Genomic DNA, 21711 nt, shown 5'->3' with positions numbered 1-21711 from the left:
CCACTGAGCTACATCCCCATCCCTTTTTATTTTTATTTTAAAACAGGGTCTCACTCTGTTGCCCATGCTTGCCTTGAACTTAAGATGCTCCTGCTTCAGCATCCCAAGTAGCAGGATTATAGGTGAGCACCACCATGCCAGGCCTCAATTTGTTTATTCATTTATGAGTTAAAGAACATTGGATTGATTATAAAAATTGTAGTATTTTAAAAATACTACTTTGTACCTATCAAACTACCAAAAATAAACCTAACAACAAAATCTAACGTTATAAGCTATAAGAAGATAAAACATAGACACAGCTTTAAAAATCACGGGTATCTTCAGATTGTTCCCCAGATAATAGTACAAAAGGTCATAAAACTTGTTATTATTGCTAATCTAAGTAATCATGCTTAGACATTTTCCCAAGAATTACACATAAGGGGGAAAAAAGCCAAATCTGTTTTTAAAAGTAATATAGCTGGTCATAATGGTACACACCTGTAGTCACAGCTACTCAGGAGGCTGAGGCAGAAGAATCACTTGAGCCCAGCTGTTTGAGGCCAACCTAGGTAACACAGCAAGATCCTTTCTCAAGCAAAATAAAACAGTGTAAGTTTGTTGTTCACCAAAATGGAAAATTAAAAAACAACAAACATGTATTAAATGGTTTAATTATACTATAATTCAATTGAATATTTTATATTTAAAACTAACTTATTTCAATATAAGCTTATTTAGAAGGTGAAAACATAAGTTTTGACATTATTTTAACAATAGCTTACATATAACTTGTTAAAAATCCAAAAGCAGGGCTGAGGATGTGGCTCAAGCGGTAGTGCGCTCGCCTGGCATGCATGTGGCCCGGGTTCGATCCTCAGCACCACATACCAACAAAGATGTTGTGTCCGCAGAGAACTAAAAAATAAATATTAAAAAAAAATATTCTCTCACTCACTCTCTCTTTAAAAAAAAAAAAAAATCCAAAAGCACCTAAAATTGTATATTCAAATGTTTATGTAGAAAATTGTTTAAGAACATGTTAAAAATGCTTCTAACAAGAGTGTTCAAGACATTAAGCTAAAATTGAAAATAAATTCTGAAATCTTATCTGAACTTTTTCCTCATGAAAAAATTTCAACTTTGAGGAATAACAACTTAAAGAGCAATGATGCTCCTGTATCCTCAAAAATATTAAAAGAAACTCATGACAATAATACAGGCAGGAAGATTCATATGATTTTCTTCCTTTTATTTCTTTCATAAGAAATCAAGTTACTTAAACACAGTACACAAACCCAGGGTTGCTTCACTTTATGATTCTGAGCTAAAATATTGAACTTCCAAAAGTTAAAGAATTTGCTATTTGAAGAGAGCTCACATTTGATTTCACCATTCTAGACAAAATTTTCTCTTGCAAACATAAGAAAATACATAACATGCTACAAGGTTACTCATAGTATTGTAGATTGTTGGTGGTCATCATTATTTTAGAGTTGAGGAAATTAAATCCAAGAGATGAAGACACTAGCTCAGAACCTGTTAAGCATCAGAATCAATGGCAGATCCTAAGATTCTGAGCTCCCTTGTCTGAAGCTCTTTCCCCCCTTTATACAGAATTGAGCAAATGGCCCTCCTTTTTGAAAATTATATTCCTAATATTATTACAGTAGGCTGCTTATTCCTTTTCTTTCACTAAATCTCTATTCTATGTTACATTTCTTTGATCTTAGGGTATAACAAATCTGTAAAGTTTTAAAATGTTTTAAATTTATAAACATGAAACTTCTTTTCCAATATGTAAGTTGGCACTTGAAGGACCTCCTAAAAATCCAAAAATGAGATACTTTTTATATTATTTATAAATTCCCGAGGTGTCTAGCAAAAAAAAGTTTCATTTCTCTTTACAATCATAAATCCTTCATTTATTATGTACAGATTTTTATTTACTGCTAGTAAATTAATTTTAACTACAAATTATATGAAAATAAATTATTATACAATTTCTAGGCAAAAACAGGCATCATGTTTTCACAAAAACAAAATCTCTCCCAACCCACTAAAACCTGCTACTGGTGAGAAATCCCTACTTCATTATTAATTAGTAATTAATGAGTTCTTCAAAACTATTCCTCTTATGACCCCTATTTATGACTTGTAAATCGGGCAGTTTACAATTCCGTTAAAATACTTCATTTTAACTTGGACCAGGATTCCTGCAAAATCCTTATCTTAAATTTCACAATAACAAAGACAGACCCCTTTAGTTTTTTTTGTATCTAATAGCACACAGCAGGCATTCAAAAGGCTCTTCATTTCTGTAAGTATTTACTCAGAATCAGTTCAATATAAACCTGGCATAGTGGCACATGCATATGTAATCCCAAAACTCTGGAGGCTGAAACGGGAAGATCGAAAGTTCAAGGCCAGCCTCAGCAATTTAGTGAGACCTTGTCTCAAATTTTTTTTAAAAAAAGGCCTGAAGATATGTGCTCAATCCCCAGGACCAAAAACAAGCAAACAAACAAAAGCCTTCAAAATATTTAGAGGCACAAAAACTCAAATCTTCACTTTTCCCATTTTCATCAGGGATGCCTAAGTTATAACTTTGATTCTTTACAATGTTAAAACTAATTCAAGTAATATCATGTTGAAGTCTGTGTTAACTAAAAGTTCCCTTCAAATATAAGCAAAGAATAAAATATTTCAAATGAATTTTTTTTTGTGTGTGTGTGTGGTGCTGGGGATTGAACCCAAGGCCTTGTACATGCAAGGCAAGCACTCTACCAACTGAGCTATATCCCCAGCCCCTCAAATGAAATTTTAATGTCACATGAATAATAACAAGGGATCATACAAACTACTTACTCTGGGTTAAAAGCCCATACATTTCTCCCTTTTAATTGGCTAAAGTTTTTAAATTAAACAAGAAAGAGAATGCAGCAAGAGAAGGAAGAGAGGAGAAGAAAGGCAAGAGGACAGAGGGAAAATCTTCTTCCCCAAACACATACACATAGCTATCACAAATATATTTCCGGCCAAAGATGGTCCACATTCTAATGTCCAGAGAGGTGAATGGTACCTTATTTTGGAAAAGTGTCTTTGCAGATATAATTAAGGATTTCGAGACAAGATTATTCTGGATTATCTAGGTAGGTCCTAAATGCCATTACAAGTGACCTTATAAAGGAAAGGATATAAATATAATACACAGAGAAGAAAAGGCATGTATAGATGAACAGACTAGAGTGATAACCATCAAGAAATGGCAAGCAGTCTCTTCCAGAAGCTGCTAGAGAAAAGGAACAATTTCCCCTACAGCCTCTGAAGGGAGTGTCACCCTGCTAGCACCTCAGACTTCTAGCCTTCCCAACTTTGAGAGAATTCATTTCTGTTGTTTAAAGCCTCCAAATATGGCCCAGTGACTCAGGAGATTGAAGCAGGAGGATGGCAAATTCCAGACCAGCCTCAGCAAATTAGCAAGACCCTGTCTCAAAAAAGGGCTGGGGATGTAGCTCAGTAGTAGAGCACCCCTGGGTTCAATCCCCAGTATGGGGGGTTGGGAGGCATGTCCAAGCTTGGTAATTTGTTATAGCAGACACAGGGAATTAACACATTTATCGAAAACATTTGTATTTTTGGTTTGTTTTTTGCTATTACCTCTTTGCCTGGGATTGTTGGCCATCTTCTGGCCATTGAATGAAATACACAAGCTGCAAACAAAGGTGGGAAATGAAGAAAAATATGTAAAGAAAAGAGAACATGAGTGTACATACAGTTAAAAAGGAGCTTCCAAACATTAAGAAAAATGGGATGAACATAAAACGACCAAAAACTTTCCAATTTGCCTCTCTAATAGAACTGTAAAATCACTCCAAAGTTAGCATTCTCCTGCTTTCATTCTGGGTCAAACCCAAATTTAAGCAGTAGAAGAAATACTCAAGTAATAGTAATACTTGGCAGTTATGGGTTCTTCATGGATCTTGAAAAGTCTTACAGATATTTTCAATGTCTTAAGAACAAATTCAAGAACCACTACTTATAAGACAGCACTTAATATCGATATATATATATATATATATTTTGATATGTTTTGTGAAATAAATTTACTGCTAGAGTTAAATCTCAAAGATACACGAGTACCCTTTTCTGGTTGCTCTTAACCACCAATCTTAGGCAAACTATGGTACAAGATTAAAGACTGTATTTTTCTAACTTGAAGTTCATATTTTGTTTTGAGTTTTACGTAACTTTCATATTAGTCACCTTGCCATTCTCCACAAAAGCAATTACTAAACATTTGTTAATTCTGTAACACTGCTATGCACTGTACTAAGAATATTGATAAAAGCTGGCTTGTAATCCTAGTGACTCAGAAGGTTGAGGCAAGATGATTGTAAATTCAAGGCCAGACTCAGAAATTCAGTGAAACCCTCAGCAACTTAGCAAGATCTTGTCTCAAAATAAAAAAAAAATAAAAAGGCCTGGAATGTAAATGTAAAATGCCCCCGAGTTCAATCCCGTGTTTCCAACCCCCATTACACACACAAATTATCTATTGATAAATATGCTTGTGATCCCAGCTACTCCAGAAGCTGAGGCAGAAGGATCACAAGTTCGAGGCCAGCCTGGGCAATTTAGCAAGCTCCACCTCAAAATAAAATTTAAAAATGAGTGGGGATGTAGCTCAGTGATAGAGCATTTGCCCAGCATATGCTAGGCCCTGGATTCAATCCTCAAGACCACAAAAATAAACAAACAAAGAAATCAAAGGATGGTACTAAATAATCAGAATTCTTGTCATTAGAAAACTATGACTTTTCTACAACAGATGACTTTTTTTTTCTCATGTATTTTTTTCTTTGGAACTATGTTTCTTTTTTGTCTGTCTTGAATAAAGCCCTAAAATTCTTTCTAAACAAAATATCCATAGACTATATTGAGCCAGAAGAAAAACAGTGAAATAGAATCCATAGCATATTATGCCAAGTTATAAAGATGTATTCTGAAAGAAATAATAATTATTTTTGGTCACTATGTGTCAAAAATTCATGTCAGTGTTGAATATACTATTTAACTTAACACCAAAATGTACATATCAAAACAATGAAAACATAAAGCATTAGCTAATTTCATCAACAAAAGCAAAGTAAATGTGAAGGGTAATATTTAGGGATTTACTAATTTTCTTGGGGAAAAAAAAAAAAAGCTCCTAATTGAGGCAATTTTCCCAGAGGTTCTTTCTACTGTTTTTTGGTTGCCTAAATAAGAGGATCCAATCTAGAGGCTAGCAATCCCAAACTCTGGAATCTCCTCAATGCAACCCAAAAAGAATGATACAAGTTCATTCATCAAAAGAAAAGTATAGCCATAAGCAGAACTGGAGAAGCTGAGACAGGAGAATGAAAGCTCAAGGCCAGCCTCAGCAATTTAATGACACTCCAAGCATTTAGTGAGACTCTGTCTCAAAAAAAAAAGTACATGATATTCAAAGCACTGTGAGATAGAAAAATTACACTAAATGCAAAGTGGTATCCTGAACTGGATTCTGGAATAGTAAAAGGGCACTACGGAAAAAGTAGTGAAATCTGAATAAAGTCTGGAGTCTACTAAATAGTAATGTATCAATGTTTATTGACAAACGTGCCATGTTTAAGTCAGATGCTAACAAGAGGTAAATTTGATGGGAATAAATGAAGGGTAAAATTTCTATCTCTGAAAGATCTGTGAAAATCTAAAACTTTTCCAAAATAAAAAACTTATTTAAAGATGCTACTAACAAACCTAATAGAATGGCTAAAATAAAACAGACCAAGTGCTGTCAAGGATGTAGAGCAATGAGAACTCTGTACATCTGGAACAATGTACAATTAGAAATTGTACTCTGCTGATAGGAATGTAAAATGGTACAGAGCAACAATTATGGAAAACAGTTTGGCAGTTCCTTATAAAGGTAAACATACTTTTACCGTAAAACCCAGTAATCCCACTCAGAGGTATCTACCTAAGTGAAAGGAAATCATTTCAGTGTGTTTCAGTGGCTTTTGTGTGTGTATGTGTGTGTGTGTGTGTGTGTGTATGCCAAAATTTGGAAATAATTCAAATATCCTTCAAACTGGTAAATAAATAAACAATCTGTAGTATAGCCATACAATGGACTACTGCAACACAATTTACAGAACAATTTAGATACATTATGCTAAGCAGAAAAAGCCAGACTCAAGCCTACATGTTTTAAATTCCATTTATATGACATTCTTTATATGATATTATTACAGGAATATAAAATAGATCAGTGGTTGCCAGGTGCTAGGGATAGAGGAAGAGTAGGCTACAAAGATGCAAAAGGGAAATTTGGGGGGATGATATAACTATTCTGTATCTTCATTGTGGCGGCAGTTACACAATTATAAGCATTTTTGAAACTCACATATGTATGCTTAAAGAAGAATTTTCTGTATGTAAGTTATACCTCAAAAATTAAAATGAATTAAATTTTTAGGAAGAAAATCACATATGAAAAATAATGAAATTTAAAAAAAAATCACATATGAAATTGATAAAATTCTATGAAAGGCCAGGCATGGTGGCACTAGCAGCTCGGGAGGCTGAAGCAGGAGGTTCACACACAAGCCAGCCTCAGCAATTTAGTGAGGCTCTGAGCAGCTTAGTGAGACTCTGTCTCAAAATAAAAAATAAAAAGGGCTGGGACACGGGATATGGCTCAGTGGTTAAGCACCCCTGGGTTTAATCTCCAGTACAAAAAAAATGACTATAATACAAACAAATAAAATTATAAACACAGCTGGACCAACAGTTTTTAAGTACAGAGATCTGACATGTTGGCTAACAAAATTATAAATGGTTGGGTCAACAGTTTATTTATGAGTACAGAGATTTGAAACACTGGCTAATAAAATTATAAACAAACTTGGATCAACAGTTTATTTATGACTAAAGAGATTTAAAATGTAAACTATATTACCTGATATCATCATAACAGAAGAGTTTTCCATTAGACAGATGACTTAAATAAGGTCAAATTTTATAAATTCTTATTATTTTAAATGTGACTGTAGTGACAGAACAATTCTACCACTTTAAATTATTAGAGACCTATACAACAATCATTTAGAAACAATTACACCTAAAGCAGATATTGATAATCACTTAAAAAATAGAAAAACTTACATTTCTAGACTTCAGAACTGTGAGATAATAAATTTGTTATTTAAGTCACCCAGTCTGTGTGACAGGGCAAACTAATATAGTTCTCATAGTGTCCTTTAGTTCTTTAGATATGGTTTCCTTTAGTTAAAGTCTTTGCCTAGTTAAGTCCAATAACTGGGCTTTCTCAGGGACAGTTTCTATTATTGCTTTATTTCCTAAATATGGGCACATGTTTTATTGTTTCTTTGCAGGTCTTATAAAATAAAACTCTTCTGAAGACCAGGCATAAATAATATAATGTGGACAACTCAAGAAATCAGATTCTCCTTCTATCCAGTATTTGTTGTTGTTACAGCTTATTGTTTCTTTCTTTTAGTAATCTGAACTAATTATAGAAAGTTTGGGTTCTTTGTCATATGTAGTCATTGAAGTCTCTACCATTAGTTAGTGGTTACCTAAGAGATTTCCTTAGGGTGGCTGGAACCAGTAAGTCTCCCAGTCTGTACTGATTGGCTCCTAACATATGTTAGGGCACACCTTTAACATAGTCAAACAGTTTCTAACTGTGTTAGCCTTCACTTGCTGCTTGCATAGAACCTCAAGATCAACCACAATTGACAGCTTAGGGCCTTCTTTGGTCTTTTTTAAGCATATATACAGCCCCACACATATGAACAGTCTTCTAGATTCCCAGAAATCTAACAGTCTTACAAAATTCCCTTAAGGTAATCTCATTCCCCAGCTTTTCCTTTCAGGTTTTTGAATTAGCCTGTTGTTTGCCCAACTGTTACTCACCATCACAGGCACTAGAGATATTAAACACTTGCTTTTAATTGTTTTCAGGGAACATTTGGAGGGGATGGGGAGGCTGTTTATATTGGGTGACCTTCAAGTCAGGTCAAATATAGTTGGTCTTGTGAATGAAGTCTTTGAAGAAACCAGCAGATTCATAAAATAATGACATTCTTGAGGAAAGGAGCTTTAAAGAAGCTCCAAATTTATTCTGTTCCTTCCATTGGCTAGTTTTTACCAGGCATGAGCTGTCAAGCAAGAGAATGAAATGATCTGATTTACATAGGCTGAATGATATGTGAAGAATAGACTTTAAGGAAATATATGCCTTCCCTAGGCAAATTGTTCAATGTGTCTGAAAAGCATTACCCTGGGCTTTATCCAGGGACAAACAGATGCTCAACACTGAGAGCAAGGGCCAGGAAACTGATGAATTCTCTAGATACTCTTCCATTCTTCATATTTGTCTACTTGGAGTCTGGTACATTTCTGAAACTTCTACATAAACTTTCTGCTGTGAATTCTTCACCTAGTTTCTCCATCAATCCAATCTGTTTCCTATTTTTCAAAAAAAAAACAAAACATTTAAATCTCATCAGTTGAAGCCAATCTTTCTTGATTTGACATCTTTTGTCATCTTTTAAAAGTTAACATACAGAGCTGGGGTTGTGGCTCAGTGGTAGAGCACTCACCCAGCGCGTGTGAGGTGCTGGGTTCAATCCTCAGCACCACATAAAAAATAATAAATAAAATAAAGGTATTTTGCTCAGCTATGACTAATATATATATATATATATATATATTTTTTTTTTTTTTTTTAAATAGTTAACATACCTACTCAAAATCCTTAGTACTCATAGTCATGCAGAAGCAGACACAAACATCCAGGCAATCTATATACGGCTGGCCTCCCTTCAAGGTTCCCTTTATAGTGATCCTAAGAGAGGTTTCCAGCTTCTACAAGGCTTCCAACAGCATAAAACACATGTCTGTGGCCAAAAAAAAAAAAACCCCATTACCTACACTGCAGATGCCCTGATGTACTTTTGACTGATGACTTTAAGCCATTACCATGCTGGTCTGCTCCCTCCATAAATAAACAGGCCAGCCAACTGACTGTGGTAAAGTTGGTGAATTCTTCTGGCTACTTTATTTGGGAAGCATGACTGACTAACATGTCACGGTATTGTCAGCTGTAGAGATATTTATAGTAACTTTACACTTAACAGAATACATCAGAACATACTGAGAAAGTTATATATATAGACTATACCAAAATCTTAATAAGAAAGATATTTTATCAGGAATAGAACTATTTTTATAATTTTTAACATTACTTCTTAGAAAATCATCCTTTGAAGTAATAAAAATATCCTTAATAAAAATTAACACAAAATTTTGCCAGCAGTGTTGCATACCTGTAACCCCAGTTTCTTGGGAAGCTGAGGCAGGAGGCTCATAAGCTCAAGGCCAGCCTCACCAATACAGAGGGACTCTGTTTCAGAATAAAAAATAAAAAGAACTGGGGATGAAGCTCAGTGGGAAGGTGGCCCTGGGTTTAATCTGTAGTACCAAAATAATAATAATACAAACTTTCCATCACAAGTTTTCAATAATAAAATAGAGAGATGTGCTTCACAGGAAAATATTCCAAAACCATAGTAAAAAAAAAAAAAATACTGAGAAAGGGCTAAGGTTGTAGCTCAATGGTAGAGCACTTGCTTTGCATGCATGAGGCACTGGGTTCAATCCTCGGCACCACATAAAAATAAATTTTAAAAAATAAAAATATTGTGTCCACCTATGTCTAAAAAATATTTTTAAAAAATATTGAGAAGGAACTGGTTAATCTTAATTTTCTGTTACAAAGTGATCTTAGTAATAGCTCAACAGTTCTTCTACTACATTCCTTCCAGCACTCCTCAGACTTCCCTTCAGTTTTTAGTCATTTGTCAGTCACAGAACATTAGAATTCCTCTAATGTTTAAAGATCCAGACTCCACAGAACTCAAAAACTTGAGATCTTATTTGGAGATTCTAGCAGGGGGGCACAGCTACTCATAACCCCCACAACCAAAGAATGGTTCTCCTCTATTGGGGAAGGCCATACTCTTTGACCCAGTGCCCAGCTTTGAAAGGAAGGCACATGGAGAGGTGACAGAGGAAGGGAATACCCTCCTAGCCAGCCACATCAGCCAAATCAACCCTGGTGATCAATGGGGTGATAGATGTTGCAGCCAGATTACCCTCACATCCCAGACTCCACAGAACTCAGAAACTTTGTATCTTCATCCTTTAATCTGTGAACATTTTTAATAGGATCACATTATTTTTTATGTGGATGTTGTAGCCTGACACATGAGATATACTCCAACATAAATATCTTAGAAATGTGTTGCTTCCAATTATACAGAAAAAAAGTACCACATTTCATCTATTTTCTCACATTCTATATATCTATTTATCTTACCTACATGTCAATCCTATTTGAAATTGAAGAACATCTGAATATTTACTATGTACTATACTAATGGTAAAACTAAGTCTTTTGAAATTATATAATTTTTAGCTGTCAAAAGAACCACAAATCTAGGTTCAGTTCTCTTACTAATGTTATACTTCTCTAAACTTATTTCTTTGAAAAACCTATAAAATAAAAAAGCTATCATTCATAGTTTCAGTACTATCAACTCATTATTTTACCTTTTTCAACAAAATTCATCTAGGCAGCAAGCATAAGGAATTTTTAGAGCATAAACTCTGGGAGTGGGCTGGGATTTTGGCTCAGCGGTAGAGTGCTCACTTCGGTAGAGTGCTCACTTCGCATATGCGGGACCCTGGGTTCGATCCTCAGCACCACATTAAATAAATAAATAAATAAGTGAAATGAAGATAATGTGTCCAACTACAACTAAAAAATAAATATTAAAAAAAAAAAACCTCTGGGCGCCAGACCACTTAGGTCCATACTAGCTCTGCTATTAATGAATGGTATAGGATCTTCTTCTTCTTTTTAATCAAATGTGTTTTTTGAAACATTACCTTCATTTTATTTATTTTTTATTTTGTATGTGTTGCTGAGGATTGAACCTAGTGCCTCACACATGCTAGGCAAGCACTCTACCACTGAGCTACAATCCCATCCCTGGTATAAGATCTTAAGACTAGTTATTTAAATTTCTTAGGCCTCACTTACTTCACTGGTAAAATGTGAATAGTAATAGTGCCTTTCTCATAACTTGTTATAAAGACTGCATAAGTTAATATCTATAAAACTCTTAAAGTAGTGCAAGACACATAATAAGCATGATGTGTGTTTTGGTTTAGATATTAGGTATCCCCTAAAAGCTCAAATATAAGACAATACAAGAAGTTTAGAGGTGAAATGATTGGGTTATGAGAGTCTTAACCTAATTGGTGTATTAATACCCTGATAAGGATTAACTGGGTGATAACTATAGGCAGGTAGTGTGAAGCTGGAGGAGGTGGGTCCCTGGAGGTGTGCCTTTGGGGTATATATTTTGTCCTTATTGAGCAGAGTTTTGTCTTTGCTTCATGGTAACCACGTCCTGAGCCACTTTCCTCTTCTACACTCTTCTGCGGTGATGTTCTGCTTCACCTTGGGCCCAAAGCAGTGGAGGTGGCCATTTACAAACTGAGACCCCTGAAATGGAGAGCACTAAATAAACTTTTTCTACACTAAAATTGTTCTTGCTAGGTCTATTGGTCACAGCTACAGAAAAACATAGGCTAAACAGAAAAGAAATCTGGTCTTCAGTGAAAATCAATCCATTAACTAGTTCCTATCAGATTTTTTCCAAATGGCAAAATATTAGAACTATCAAGGATAAGGTCCAAATAACAAGATATTCCTATGAGAAAATAAATAAATTGGGCCTGTACGCCTGATAACTTCTGTCACTTGGCTTTGATTCCAAAACTCTACATAAGAACTTTCCAACCAGGTCCTAAAGAAAATATGTTTTCAAACTCCTGGGCTTATCATTAAATGTCAATCACATCCTGTTATTCAGCAAATACACAGAACTCATCACAATCACAGTCTCAGGAGATCCAACTGTGAGTCAATACTATTAATAGCTAACATTTATAGAATGCTTTTTTAATGGGCCAGGCACTGTTCTAAGTACTTCTCACATAACACTATTTTAATCCTTTCAAAATATCTGTAAGATAGATACTATTTAGTATCATCACCATTTTACAGATGAGAAAACTGAGGTAGAAAGATTAATTTGCCCAAGGTTATACATATTTAGTAAAGTAAGTGACCAACCTGGGATTCAAGCTCAGGCAGGGTAGCTTCAAAGCCTCAACATTCAAACCATAACTTGCCTCATAATGAAACAGCACAGACAACATTATTGATTTTAAAAGCCAAATGAGCTGAAAATGTGTGATATGCCATGCTAGAGTCACCAACAGCCAGGTAATGAGAAAATACTGAAAAGAAGGCAAGTTTTCTTTATTCATTCTCTTCTCTCTGATCTCCCAAGTGAGTATGAGTTAATACAAGTAAAGTGTTTTAAGTAGTGCCTGGCACATAGTAAGCACTCATTAAGTGTTAAGAGGTGGTACTGGTAAAAATAGTAGAGTATGCCTACTGACCCTGTCTCACTCTAATGGCTAGGACAGACTAGGATAGCTATTGCTATCTCTTTGTCCCTCTGATTTCAAGAAATGAACTGAGACAATAAATAAATGCAGTCTATCATCACAAACCTCAATAATGTTACTTTAGCCTGACCACAAACACAAACTGTTTCACTCCAATGTCATTCCTCTTTTCTTGGTTTACAAAACCTTTGGTGGAGCCAGGAGAAAAGTAGAATAAAGCAGCTTTATAACTGCTTGACTAGATGCCAAAAACAGAAGCAAGATTTGTGAAAAGCAACTGAATGGGCCTAAATATTGACTGTTAGATGGAAACTAGCAAAGGATTCTAATGACAGAAGCTTGGTATAAGATTGAATATTTTCAAACTCATAATTTTAGATTACCAGTTTTTATGTGCCTAGATCTGGTAAAGTGATGACAGGAACAGTATCAGGATAATAATACCTCTTTCTCTCAATTGTTTACAATTTTTTAGGCTAAAAGCTTTACGGACAACTTAGTGAGTCCCTAAGCAACTCAGTGAAACCCTGTCTCAAAGTAAAAGATTTTTAAAAAAGGGGGCGGGGAGGGCGCGCACCTGGGGTTGTGGCTCAGTGATTAAGCACCCCTAGGCTCATTCCCCAGTACAAAAAAAAAAAAAAAACCTTTACAGAATCAGAATCAAAGTACATTTCAGGAAAGAAAACAAGCAAACAAACAACACAAACTAGCAAATCAAGCATTTCAATTCCCAAAAGACAATGTTGGGAAAAAAAACTAGCAGTCACTAGAAATGCTGGTATACCACATTATTAAATTATCATAGCAACTTAGTGAATGAAGACCAGCAGTTGGTTTTAAATGAAATAAAATATGACAAAATACAATAAAAAATATTAGGAACTTGAGGTATACCTCAGTAGTAGAGCGCTTGTCTAGGGTGCATAAGCCTGAGTTTTGATCCCTAGTACTCAAAACAAACAAAAATACATATATACATATTATAATGTATCATCAGTAGTAAAAATAAATATGGTTTCACAAAACTTGTTTCAATTTTAAATACTAATATGTACATATGTGAGTATGAATACTAACAATGTAAAAATGCATCTTATAGTAAGCCATGGTCAAAAAAACTTTAAGTCACTTTACCAAAAACAAAAAACTGACCTGTCAAAAAAAAGTAGGAAAATACCACTTCAAACTAAACACAAAGGTTTGGTGGTTCTATAAATTATAGTTTTATTTGAAGAAAGCCTCTGAAAGAGAACAAAAGGGAAAACATCTGTGTATGAATCAATAGTTCAAGATTTAGTCCTAAAAACAAAAAAATTTCACTTAATGTAAGTTACCTACACTAAAAATATACTAACAGGAGGGCAAGGGTGTAGCTCAGTGGTAGAGAACTTGCCTAACTTGTATGAGGCCCTGGGTTTGATCAAATACACACACACACACACACACACACACACACACACACATATACACCCACCCCTAAAAAGCGATATGGAAATGAGATAAAGCAAATACTTTCAATTCATCTATTTAATGGCCACCAAATATGAGACATGGCTATTCTCTGCCAAGCTCTAGTTCTCACTACCAAGAACACTTAATCTGTCAGTATTATCTCATCACTGCTACCTAACATATAGCCAAGGAAGACCAAGAAAAAGCAGATTTGAAATTTTCTGCTTTACATTATCACAAATGTTCCCTAAATTTGACATCTTTAAATGTAAAAAAGAAAAATTCAGTAAGGAACCAACACAATGATTACTAGGGTGTTTTATAATATAAGACATTTATGTATCATTTCTTTTTTTATACCTTTATTTTATTCATTTATTTTTATGTGGTGCTGAGGATGGAACCCCTTATGTTCTTTCTTATCCTAAATTGTTCTCTAAAGTCTGACATATTCCAAGACAAAAATTCGTACACACGTATTTTTAGATCATGCTGTCGGCAAAGTCAGATTATCAAATTTATATCATCAATCTAGTCAGAAAACGTTAATATCACTGTGTTAAATATCACTCTTATTTTGAAAGGGGGAGGAAAGTAACAGATGAAGCTGACCTAAATCTTCTTTAAGTAGTATGGAAACTAAAGCATAAAGTATAATCCACCTAAGAGCTAATCATTCTAAAAGTACTGACCACAACAACCAACCAATTTTCCTAAACTCAGTAATTGCTACATTATTAAATTTCAGATGAAAGAAATCTATTAAGAATTTAAAAGACAAAATATCATCAAACCCTCTTATAAAAAAGAAAATTTATTTGAGCAAAAAGTTGAATGTTTAGGCAAAGGTAAAGGACATCTAAATCCCAACAAGTAAGTCACCACAGCAAAGCTTACTTTTTTCACTTTTCATAATAAAAGCCAAGGAGGAAAAAGTCAAGACAAAAGCTACTATTTAAAAAAAATGTGCATTTAATTAATATCTGAATTAATAAGAGAAGTTAACAAATAAGAATTAAAATAAGTAGTATTTCTAATCAAGTGTTACTTCTTACTAGAATTATAATTTTTCTGTTAACCAGATTCCATGATTCTCAACTCTTCAAAATATTCTGAAAAATAATGTATTCTGAGTACAAGACTAATATAAAATCATCTTCTTCCCCCAGATAGCAATTGAAATGTTTTCATTTGAAATAATAAAGGCACAAAACAATAATACAATATTATTAAGCTCTAAATGGGGGTTATTTGCATTTTTTAGTTTAATGAGGACCTGGTTTTGGAAAAGTTTGGTTTTCTTTTTAAAAATTTACTTATTTTTTTTATTGTTGGTCGTTCAAAACATTACATAGTTCTTAATATATCATATTTCACAGTTTGATTCAAGTGGGTTATGAACTCCCATTTTTACCCTGTATACAGATTGCTGTATCACATCAGTTACACTTCCATTGATTTACATATTGCCATTCTAGTGTCTGATGTATTCTGCTGTCTATCCTATTCTCTACTATCTCCCCTCCCCTCCCCTCCCCTCCCCTCCCCTTTTCTCTCTCTCTACCCCCTCTACTAAAAATTTACTTATTTATTCTAATTAGGTATATATGACAGCAGAATGCATTTGGATTCATTGTACACAATTGCAAAAGTTTTCTTTTTCCTAAAGTAAAAATAAAAACACTATTACACTAATTAAATATATTACTACATATTACTGTATTTAGGACATGGTAGACCAAAAAGATGGTGTGATTAAATTTTGCACAAATTTTCAAACCTGGAAATGAGACCAAAGGTAAGTCAGAAATTTCAGTTTCAGCCTTCTGTTATCATACTCAAAAGTTGTTAAATTCATTTGAGAGAACGTTAAGACTTTAGCATTTAAAGACTACTATATATTTAATATTCTGCAGATCAAAGACAGTAAAAACAAATATATGTGCGCGCACACACACACACACACACACACACACACGTATGAAAACTTTAAGGGAGCATTTTATTAAAAACACTGCCTTTTCACTGTATAAGGTCCCAACAACTCAGGAAGCTGAGGCAGGAGGACTGCCAGTCTCAGCAATTTAGCGAGGTCCTAATAAGCAAGTTAGTGAGACCTGACTGAAAATAAAAAATAAAAAGGGCTGGGATGTGGTTCTGTGGTTGTGAAATACCCCTGGATTCAATCCCCAGAAGCAAAAAATAAAAACAAAAGAACACTACCATTTCTCCAAGAAACTCCAAAGCAATTTCCATAAGATAACAATATTAAGAGGGGGAGGGATTTGATCAGTTTGCTTTCTAATATATGTTTTTTGAAATCAGAAAAATACATGTAGTAAAGGTTTACAATTTGTCTTAAGTCACCACTAATAAAAAGATGACGTAAAACCTTCCTCTAAGGTTCCCAACCAAAAGGAATATTATTTTGTGTTTCAGAGAAATTTGATTTTCTTTAAACCTTAACCTATAAAGAAGTAACTGAAGTAGTAAACCTTTGTATAAAAAAATATCAGAAAGACTAAATTCAAATTCAAATCTAAATTGTTATTTTGGGGCAAGTTATATAACCTCTGTGTCTTAGTTTCTTCATATGTAAATTGAGGATAATAAAAATAGTACTTACTTCATAGGAGTAAGAATTAAAAGAGTTAATACATAGGGCTGGGGAGGAGTAGGCACTAGCTCAAATGGGCAATGCCAGTTGATCCCAATAACTAACACACACACACATACACACACACACACACAGAGTTAAAATAGGTAAACCAAAAATAGTTTCTTTTACTTTTTTACCACTCTTGATTTTTACAGTTCAGTTGTAAAAAAGTTTCCCAAATGAAAATTATTTAATTGTACCTATAAGGAAAGAACATGATTTTATACTTAGCTATGATGAAGATTCACACAAAAACCTTAAAACCCACAAATGATGAGAAATCACTACTTTCAAAGCAACAGAAAATTATAATATCTAACTTAAAAATTACATGCCAACATCACTATAAAGAAGTGATACTTTTTCTCTGGTCCTCGCGCTTAAAAAATATATATATATTTAGGATTATATTTGCTTTTTAGGCACCAGGAGCAAAAAAGAAAAAAAAAAAAACACTGAGCAATATCCCCAGCCCTTTTTAAAAAAAAAAAAAAAAATTTTTTAGTTGTTGATAGACCTTTATTTTATTTATTTATATGTGGTGCTGAGAACTGAACCCAGTGCCTCACACATGCCAGGCAAGTGCTCTACCGCTGAGCCTCATCCCCAGCCCTTTTTATTTTTTGAGACAGGGTCTTACTAAGTTGCTTAGGTCTTAAATTGCTGAGGCTGGCCTTGAACCTGTGATCCTCCTGCCTTAATCTCCTGAGTTGCTGGGATTACAGGTATGTGCCACAGCATCCGGCTAGGATTTTACTTTAATTGTAATTAAGTATTATGTTCTTATATTTAATTCTGAAATGAACAATATGAACAAATTAAGAATTTAAATGCAAGGTGGGTGTGGTAGCAAACTCTGTAGTTCCTCCTACTTAGAAGGCTGAGGTGGAAGGATCATTTCAGTTCAAGAGTTCAGGACTAGTCTGGGCAACATTGTGAGATTCTATCTCAATTAAAAAAATAATGATTCAAATATAATTGTCAGTCCTATAGAATGTCATCTAGTTCATACAAACCTAGCCTAAATATGTATATTGTAATTGACAATATACAAATTATATTTTACTGAAAAAAAATGTATTGCAGGGCTGGGGTTGTAGCTCAGGGGTAGAGTGCTTGCCTAACACGCGTGAAGCACTGGGTTCGATCCTTAGCACCAAATAAAAATAAATAAAGAAAATAAAGATACTGTGTCCATCAACATCTAAAAAACATTTTAAAAAATGTATTGCAGGGCTGGGGTTGTGGCTCAGTGGTGGAGCGCTTGCCTCGTACAGGTAAGGCACTGGGTTCAATCCTCAGCACTACACATAAATAAATAAATAAAGATGTTGTGTTCATCACTAAAAAAATAAATAATAATAATAAGTATTGCAAAGATACAATAGTTATTGATAATTATTTTCTAGGGAGGAAAAAAAAACCTAGACCTAGCTGGTACAAACATTAATAACCAAGCTTAAAAGTGCATCCAACACTACCTGTAGTAAGATCTTTTTTTTTTTTTTTTTTTGGTACTGAGGACTGAACTCAAGGACCACTGAGCCACATCCCCAGCCCTATTTTGTATTTTATTTAGAGACAGGGTCTCACTGAGTTGCTTAGTACCTTGCTTTTGCTGAAGCTGGCTTTGAACTCGCAATCCTCCTGTCTCAGCCTCCAGAGCCGCTGGAATCACAGGTGTGCACTTAGTTTGTAGTAAGATCTTTAAGATTTTAAATGTTGACTGCCTTGGACTGATCTGTTAACTTATTCACAATAAGTCAGTATTGCTTAAACTATACATTTCCTTTTCTGATTCAAAATGTTTTTGCCTAGTCAAAAGGGGAAAACAGTAAAGACAAATGAAGTCCTGTTTTATGTTTTTTTTAATTTACCATGAATAACAGAAAATATCTTAATTCTACTTTTAATAGGTAGCTATCTTAGGACTTAGTTGATGGGACTTAAAAAAATCAAGATGATGATATGTTCCATTATTTATTGTTTTCTGACAGCAAAGCATACCTAACAATAGAATAATTTGAGCCATACATACTATATAGGAGCATGCACTTGTATTTTAATCAAAGATAAAGTCCACTTATTTTATTTTCTACTTTACTATAAATATAACAATTCAACTCTTTGGTATAAACCAATTAGATGACATATCGCAAGAAGAAACTGTTCCTAATATTTTAAAATATATATATTTCTATTTGAGCTCTTCTTCCATTTAAATCATGCATGAACTAAAATATCCTCTAGTTATATGTAGTACACAAAAATCTTTCAAAAGAGGATGAAGTCATGAAGCAGCTTAGGCAGATCACAAAAACCACAATACAGCAAGGTACAAATGGTAAGGACATGTTGGAGGTATATTTTGTTTTTTAAATATTTAAAGCTGTATCTTCCTTAAAACACATCATAGGAGGGCAGCAGAATAGAATAGACAATATGATTGATGTATGTACATTCCATGTATGTATTATATGTCAAAATACATTCTGCTGTCATGTATGACTAAAAAAATAAATAAATAAAAATTAAAAACAAAAAACACATCATAGGATCCAAGGACAAAAATTAAAAGATGTAAGATAAGTACAGTACTAAAAAGATGGTAAAAAAATAACCAAAAAATTATCAACTCAAAATAAACAACTAATATGCAGAAATGTATTTTTTTAGTTGTCAATGGACCTTTATTTATTTATATGCAGTGCTGAGAATCAAACCCAGTTCTCACACATGCTAGGCAAGCACTCTACCACTGAGTCACAGTGCCAGCCCCAAAAATGTGTTTTAAATTGAGCTCCTGAATTTATAAACTAAGACTTTACCAAACTAAATTAGAAATGTCTATAGAAAACTAACAGTGAGCCCGGCACAGTGGCATACACCTATAATTCCAGCCACTCCTAGAGCAGAGGCCAGCCTGGAGTACCTAATGAGTGAAACCCAGTCTCAAAAAGAGCTGGGAATGTAGCTCAGTGAGAGTGCAGGGTTGGGGGGTGACACAGGTACTAAGCTGTCTCCAGTGATTTGGAAGGGGCTGGTAGTTAGGTAAGAGGGGCAGGCTTCTCAATAAACAGTCTAGTGTTCTAGACTAAGACCAGCAGCACAAAAACTGCTACAGTGAGAATGTAGAATGCTCACTTTACTTGGTGGGCTCTATGCAGAATTTATATCATAATAGGCCAAAGTCATTTCAGAAGACAAAAGACAAAGAGAATCTTAAAACTTTTCTATTTCTACTTCTGCACAAAACAGTTTCCTTCCCTAGTCCCTCTTTAAAGGCAAAATGATTTTGGCACAGATTAAAAATCTGTGTCATAGATTTCTGATCCTAATAGCTTCATTCCTATGAAATAAACATTTGAAATGACCAATTAAATAATATACTGTGTTCTCCATCTTACAGCTTCTGATATAACTAAAATTCATTACTCTAGTGAGTGTATATACAGGACTTCTTTACTTAAAAACAAACAAAAAATCTTGGGCCTGCAAAGTGGCACACACCTGGAATCCCAGAGACTCAGAAGGCATCCAAAATTTGAAAATGGCATCAGCAACTTAGTGAGACCCTGTCTCAAAAATAAAATTTAAATGGCTGGGGGTATAGTTCAGTGGTATAGGACCCCTGGGTTCAATCCCCAGTACTGGGGTTGAAGGTTGCCTTGGGAAAAAAATATCAATTCTTTTAAGCCCTGATTTCCTTATGGGTAAAATGAAGGGGTATGCTTGAACTCTGTGGTTTCCTGAAACTGTAAACTGGAGAAATCTATATAGGTTTAAACTTAGTCATGCTCAAGAAATACAAAGTTCAGAAATGAGAATGGATGAAAGATGGTCTGGCATCAACACAAATATGGGTCTATCTACAGAGTTGCCATGGCTTTGGGGAACAATATTCGCAAACCTAGAGGTAAGGAAGCAAATGGAGTTAGCCATACTCATTAGGGTTAGGTTTTTAAGGATGGGAAATGATGGCCAGTTGGAAAAAAAAAAAAAAAAAAAAAAAAGCTAGTTTCCAGTGCAGATGCTGGGGAGGATGTACAAATTTCTAATGGGCTTCTCTCAGCAGTTACATTTTGATAGCCAACCAAAAGGGTTCTTCTTTGTGGCATCTAGCCTAAGGAGGTCAAGTTCCAAAGTCCTTTGCTAAAGATAAGCAAAGGTAAAGCCCAATTTTGGAATAAATTAAGGTCTATTCTGCACACTCATATGTATATGTATCATGTAATAAGGGAGAACTCCGCCAACAGGAAAGCAGACACTAATCTTGTATTTGTTCTGTTCACATTTAAATACTAAATTTTAGAGTGTAATTTATATGATTACAGAAACTGATCACACACAAATGAAAACCTTTGCAATCAAATGCTAGACATACATCAATAACGCAACGAAAATAAAGATCATCCAACTCCTGTACCTCAAAATATACCTTAGACAACAAAATTTGAGAAATAGGATACCAGCCATCATTAAATCCAGTTCTTTCATGTTATAGATAATTTAAAACCTCCAAAGAAATTTAAGATAGATGACATGCCTCAAAATGAAAAAAGATATTTTTAAGACTAAGGTGGTAGTGATAAAGAAAAAACACGTTAGAACATTTTAATATGAAAATTATTGTAATATGTGACTTAAGAAGAAGAAAAACAGAAAACACATTAATATGATAAAAATGAAAAAAAATGTATAAGAAGCAAAGATAAGGATACATATCTGCATACTGCATTCAAGTAAAATTACTTTGAAATTACCATAGTGAACTCTTTCGTTGTGGCAATCACAAAAACACACAAAATTTTTTGATAATAAACCTATAAGTTTGAGGCTAACAATCTCCCACAAACTCCATCTTCTGTCATAGCACTGTCTGCAAAATAAAGCTCATGCAGTACAAGAACTGACCGTCCCAGAACATCCGCATTTTTGCCTCGGCTGTGCACATCCACTCTCCTGGGATAGCGAACACAAAACTGACAGAACTTCCTCCTGACTTGTCAATTAACAAG

The 21711-nt window shown here is 34.3% G+C and overlaps 1 protein-coding gene across 7 annotated transcripts in view; it reads right to left on the bottom strand.

Moving 5' to 3' along the window:
- The window catches only part of EYA3 (EYA transcriptional coactivator and phosphatase 3), a 110303-nt gene that overhangs the window by 87750 nt on the left and 842 nt on the right, over nucleotides 1-21711 (bottom strand). Inside the window, exons 2-3 of one of the 7 annotated variants that reach the window (XM_081308409.1) lie at nucleotides 8803-8933; nucleotides 8314-8502 (exon numbers count right to left, since the gene is read on the bottom strand). The exons of 2 other annotated variants lie outside the window; for them this stretch is intronic. In XM_081308409.1, coding sequence (XP_081164535.1) covers nucleotides 8314-8398 — 85 coding nt within the window. In that variant the 5' untranslated portion in view covers nucleotides 8399-8502; nucleotides 8803-8933. Of the gene's footprint in view, nucleotides 1-483; nucleotides 531-7947; nucleotides 8193-8313; nucleotides 8503-8802; nucleotides 8934-21607; nucleotides 21654-21711 lie in introns of those variants that run through there. 4 more of the 7 variants (XM_081308415.1, XM_081308414.1, XM_081308411.1 and 1 more) reach the window with 4 other exon arrangements.

The sequence above is a fragment of the Spermophilus citellus genome (assembly GCF_964194105.1).
Source record: "Spermophilus citellus genome assembly, chromosome: 9".
In the NCBI taxonomy this organism is placed as follows: domain Eukaryota; kingdom Metazoa; phylum Chordata; class Mammalia; order Rodentia; family Sciuridae; genus Spermophilus; species Spermophilus citellus.
This window is presented reverse-complemented; position numbering and strand designations above follow the sequence as displayed.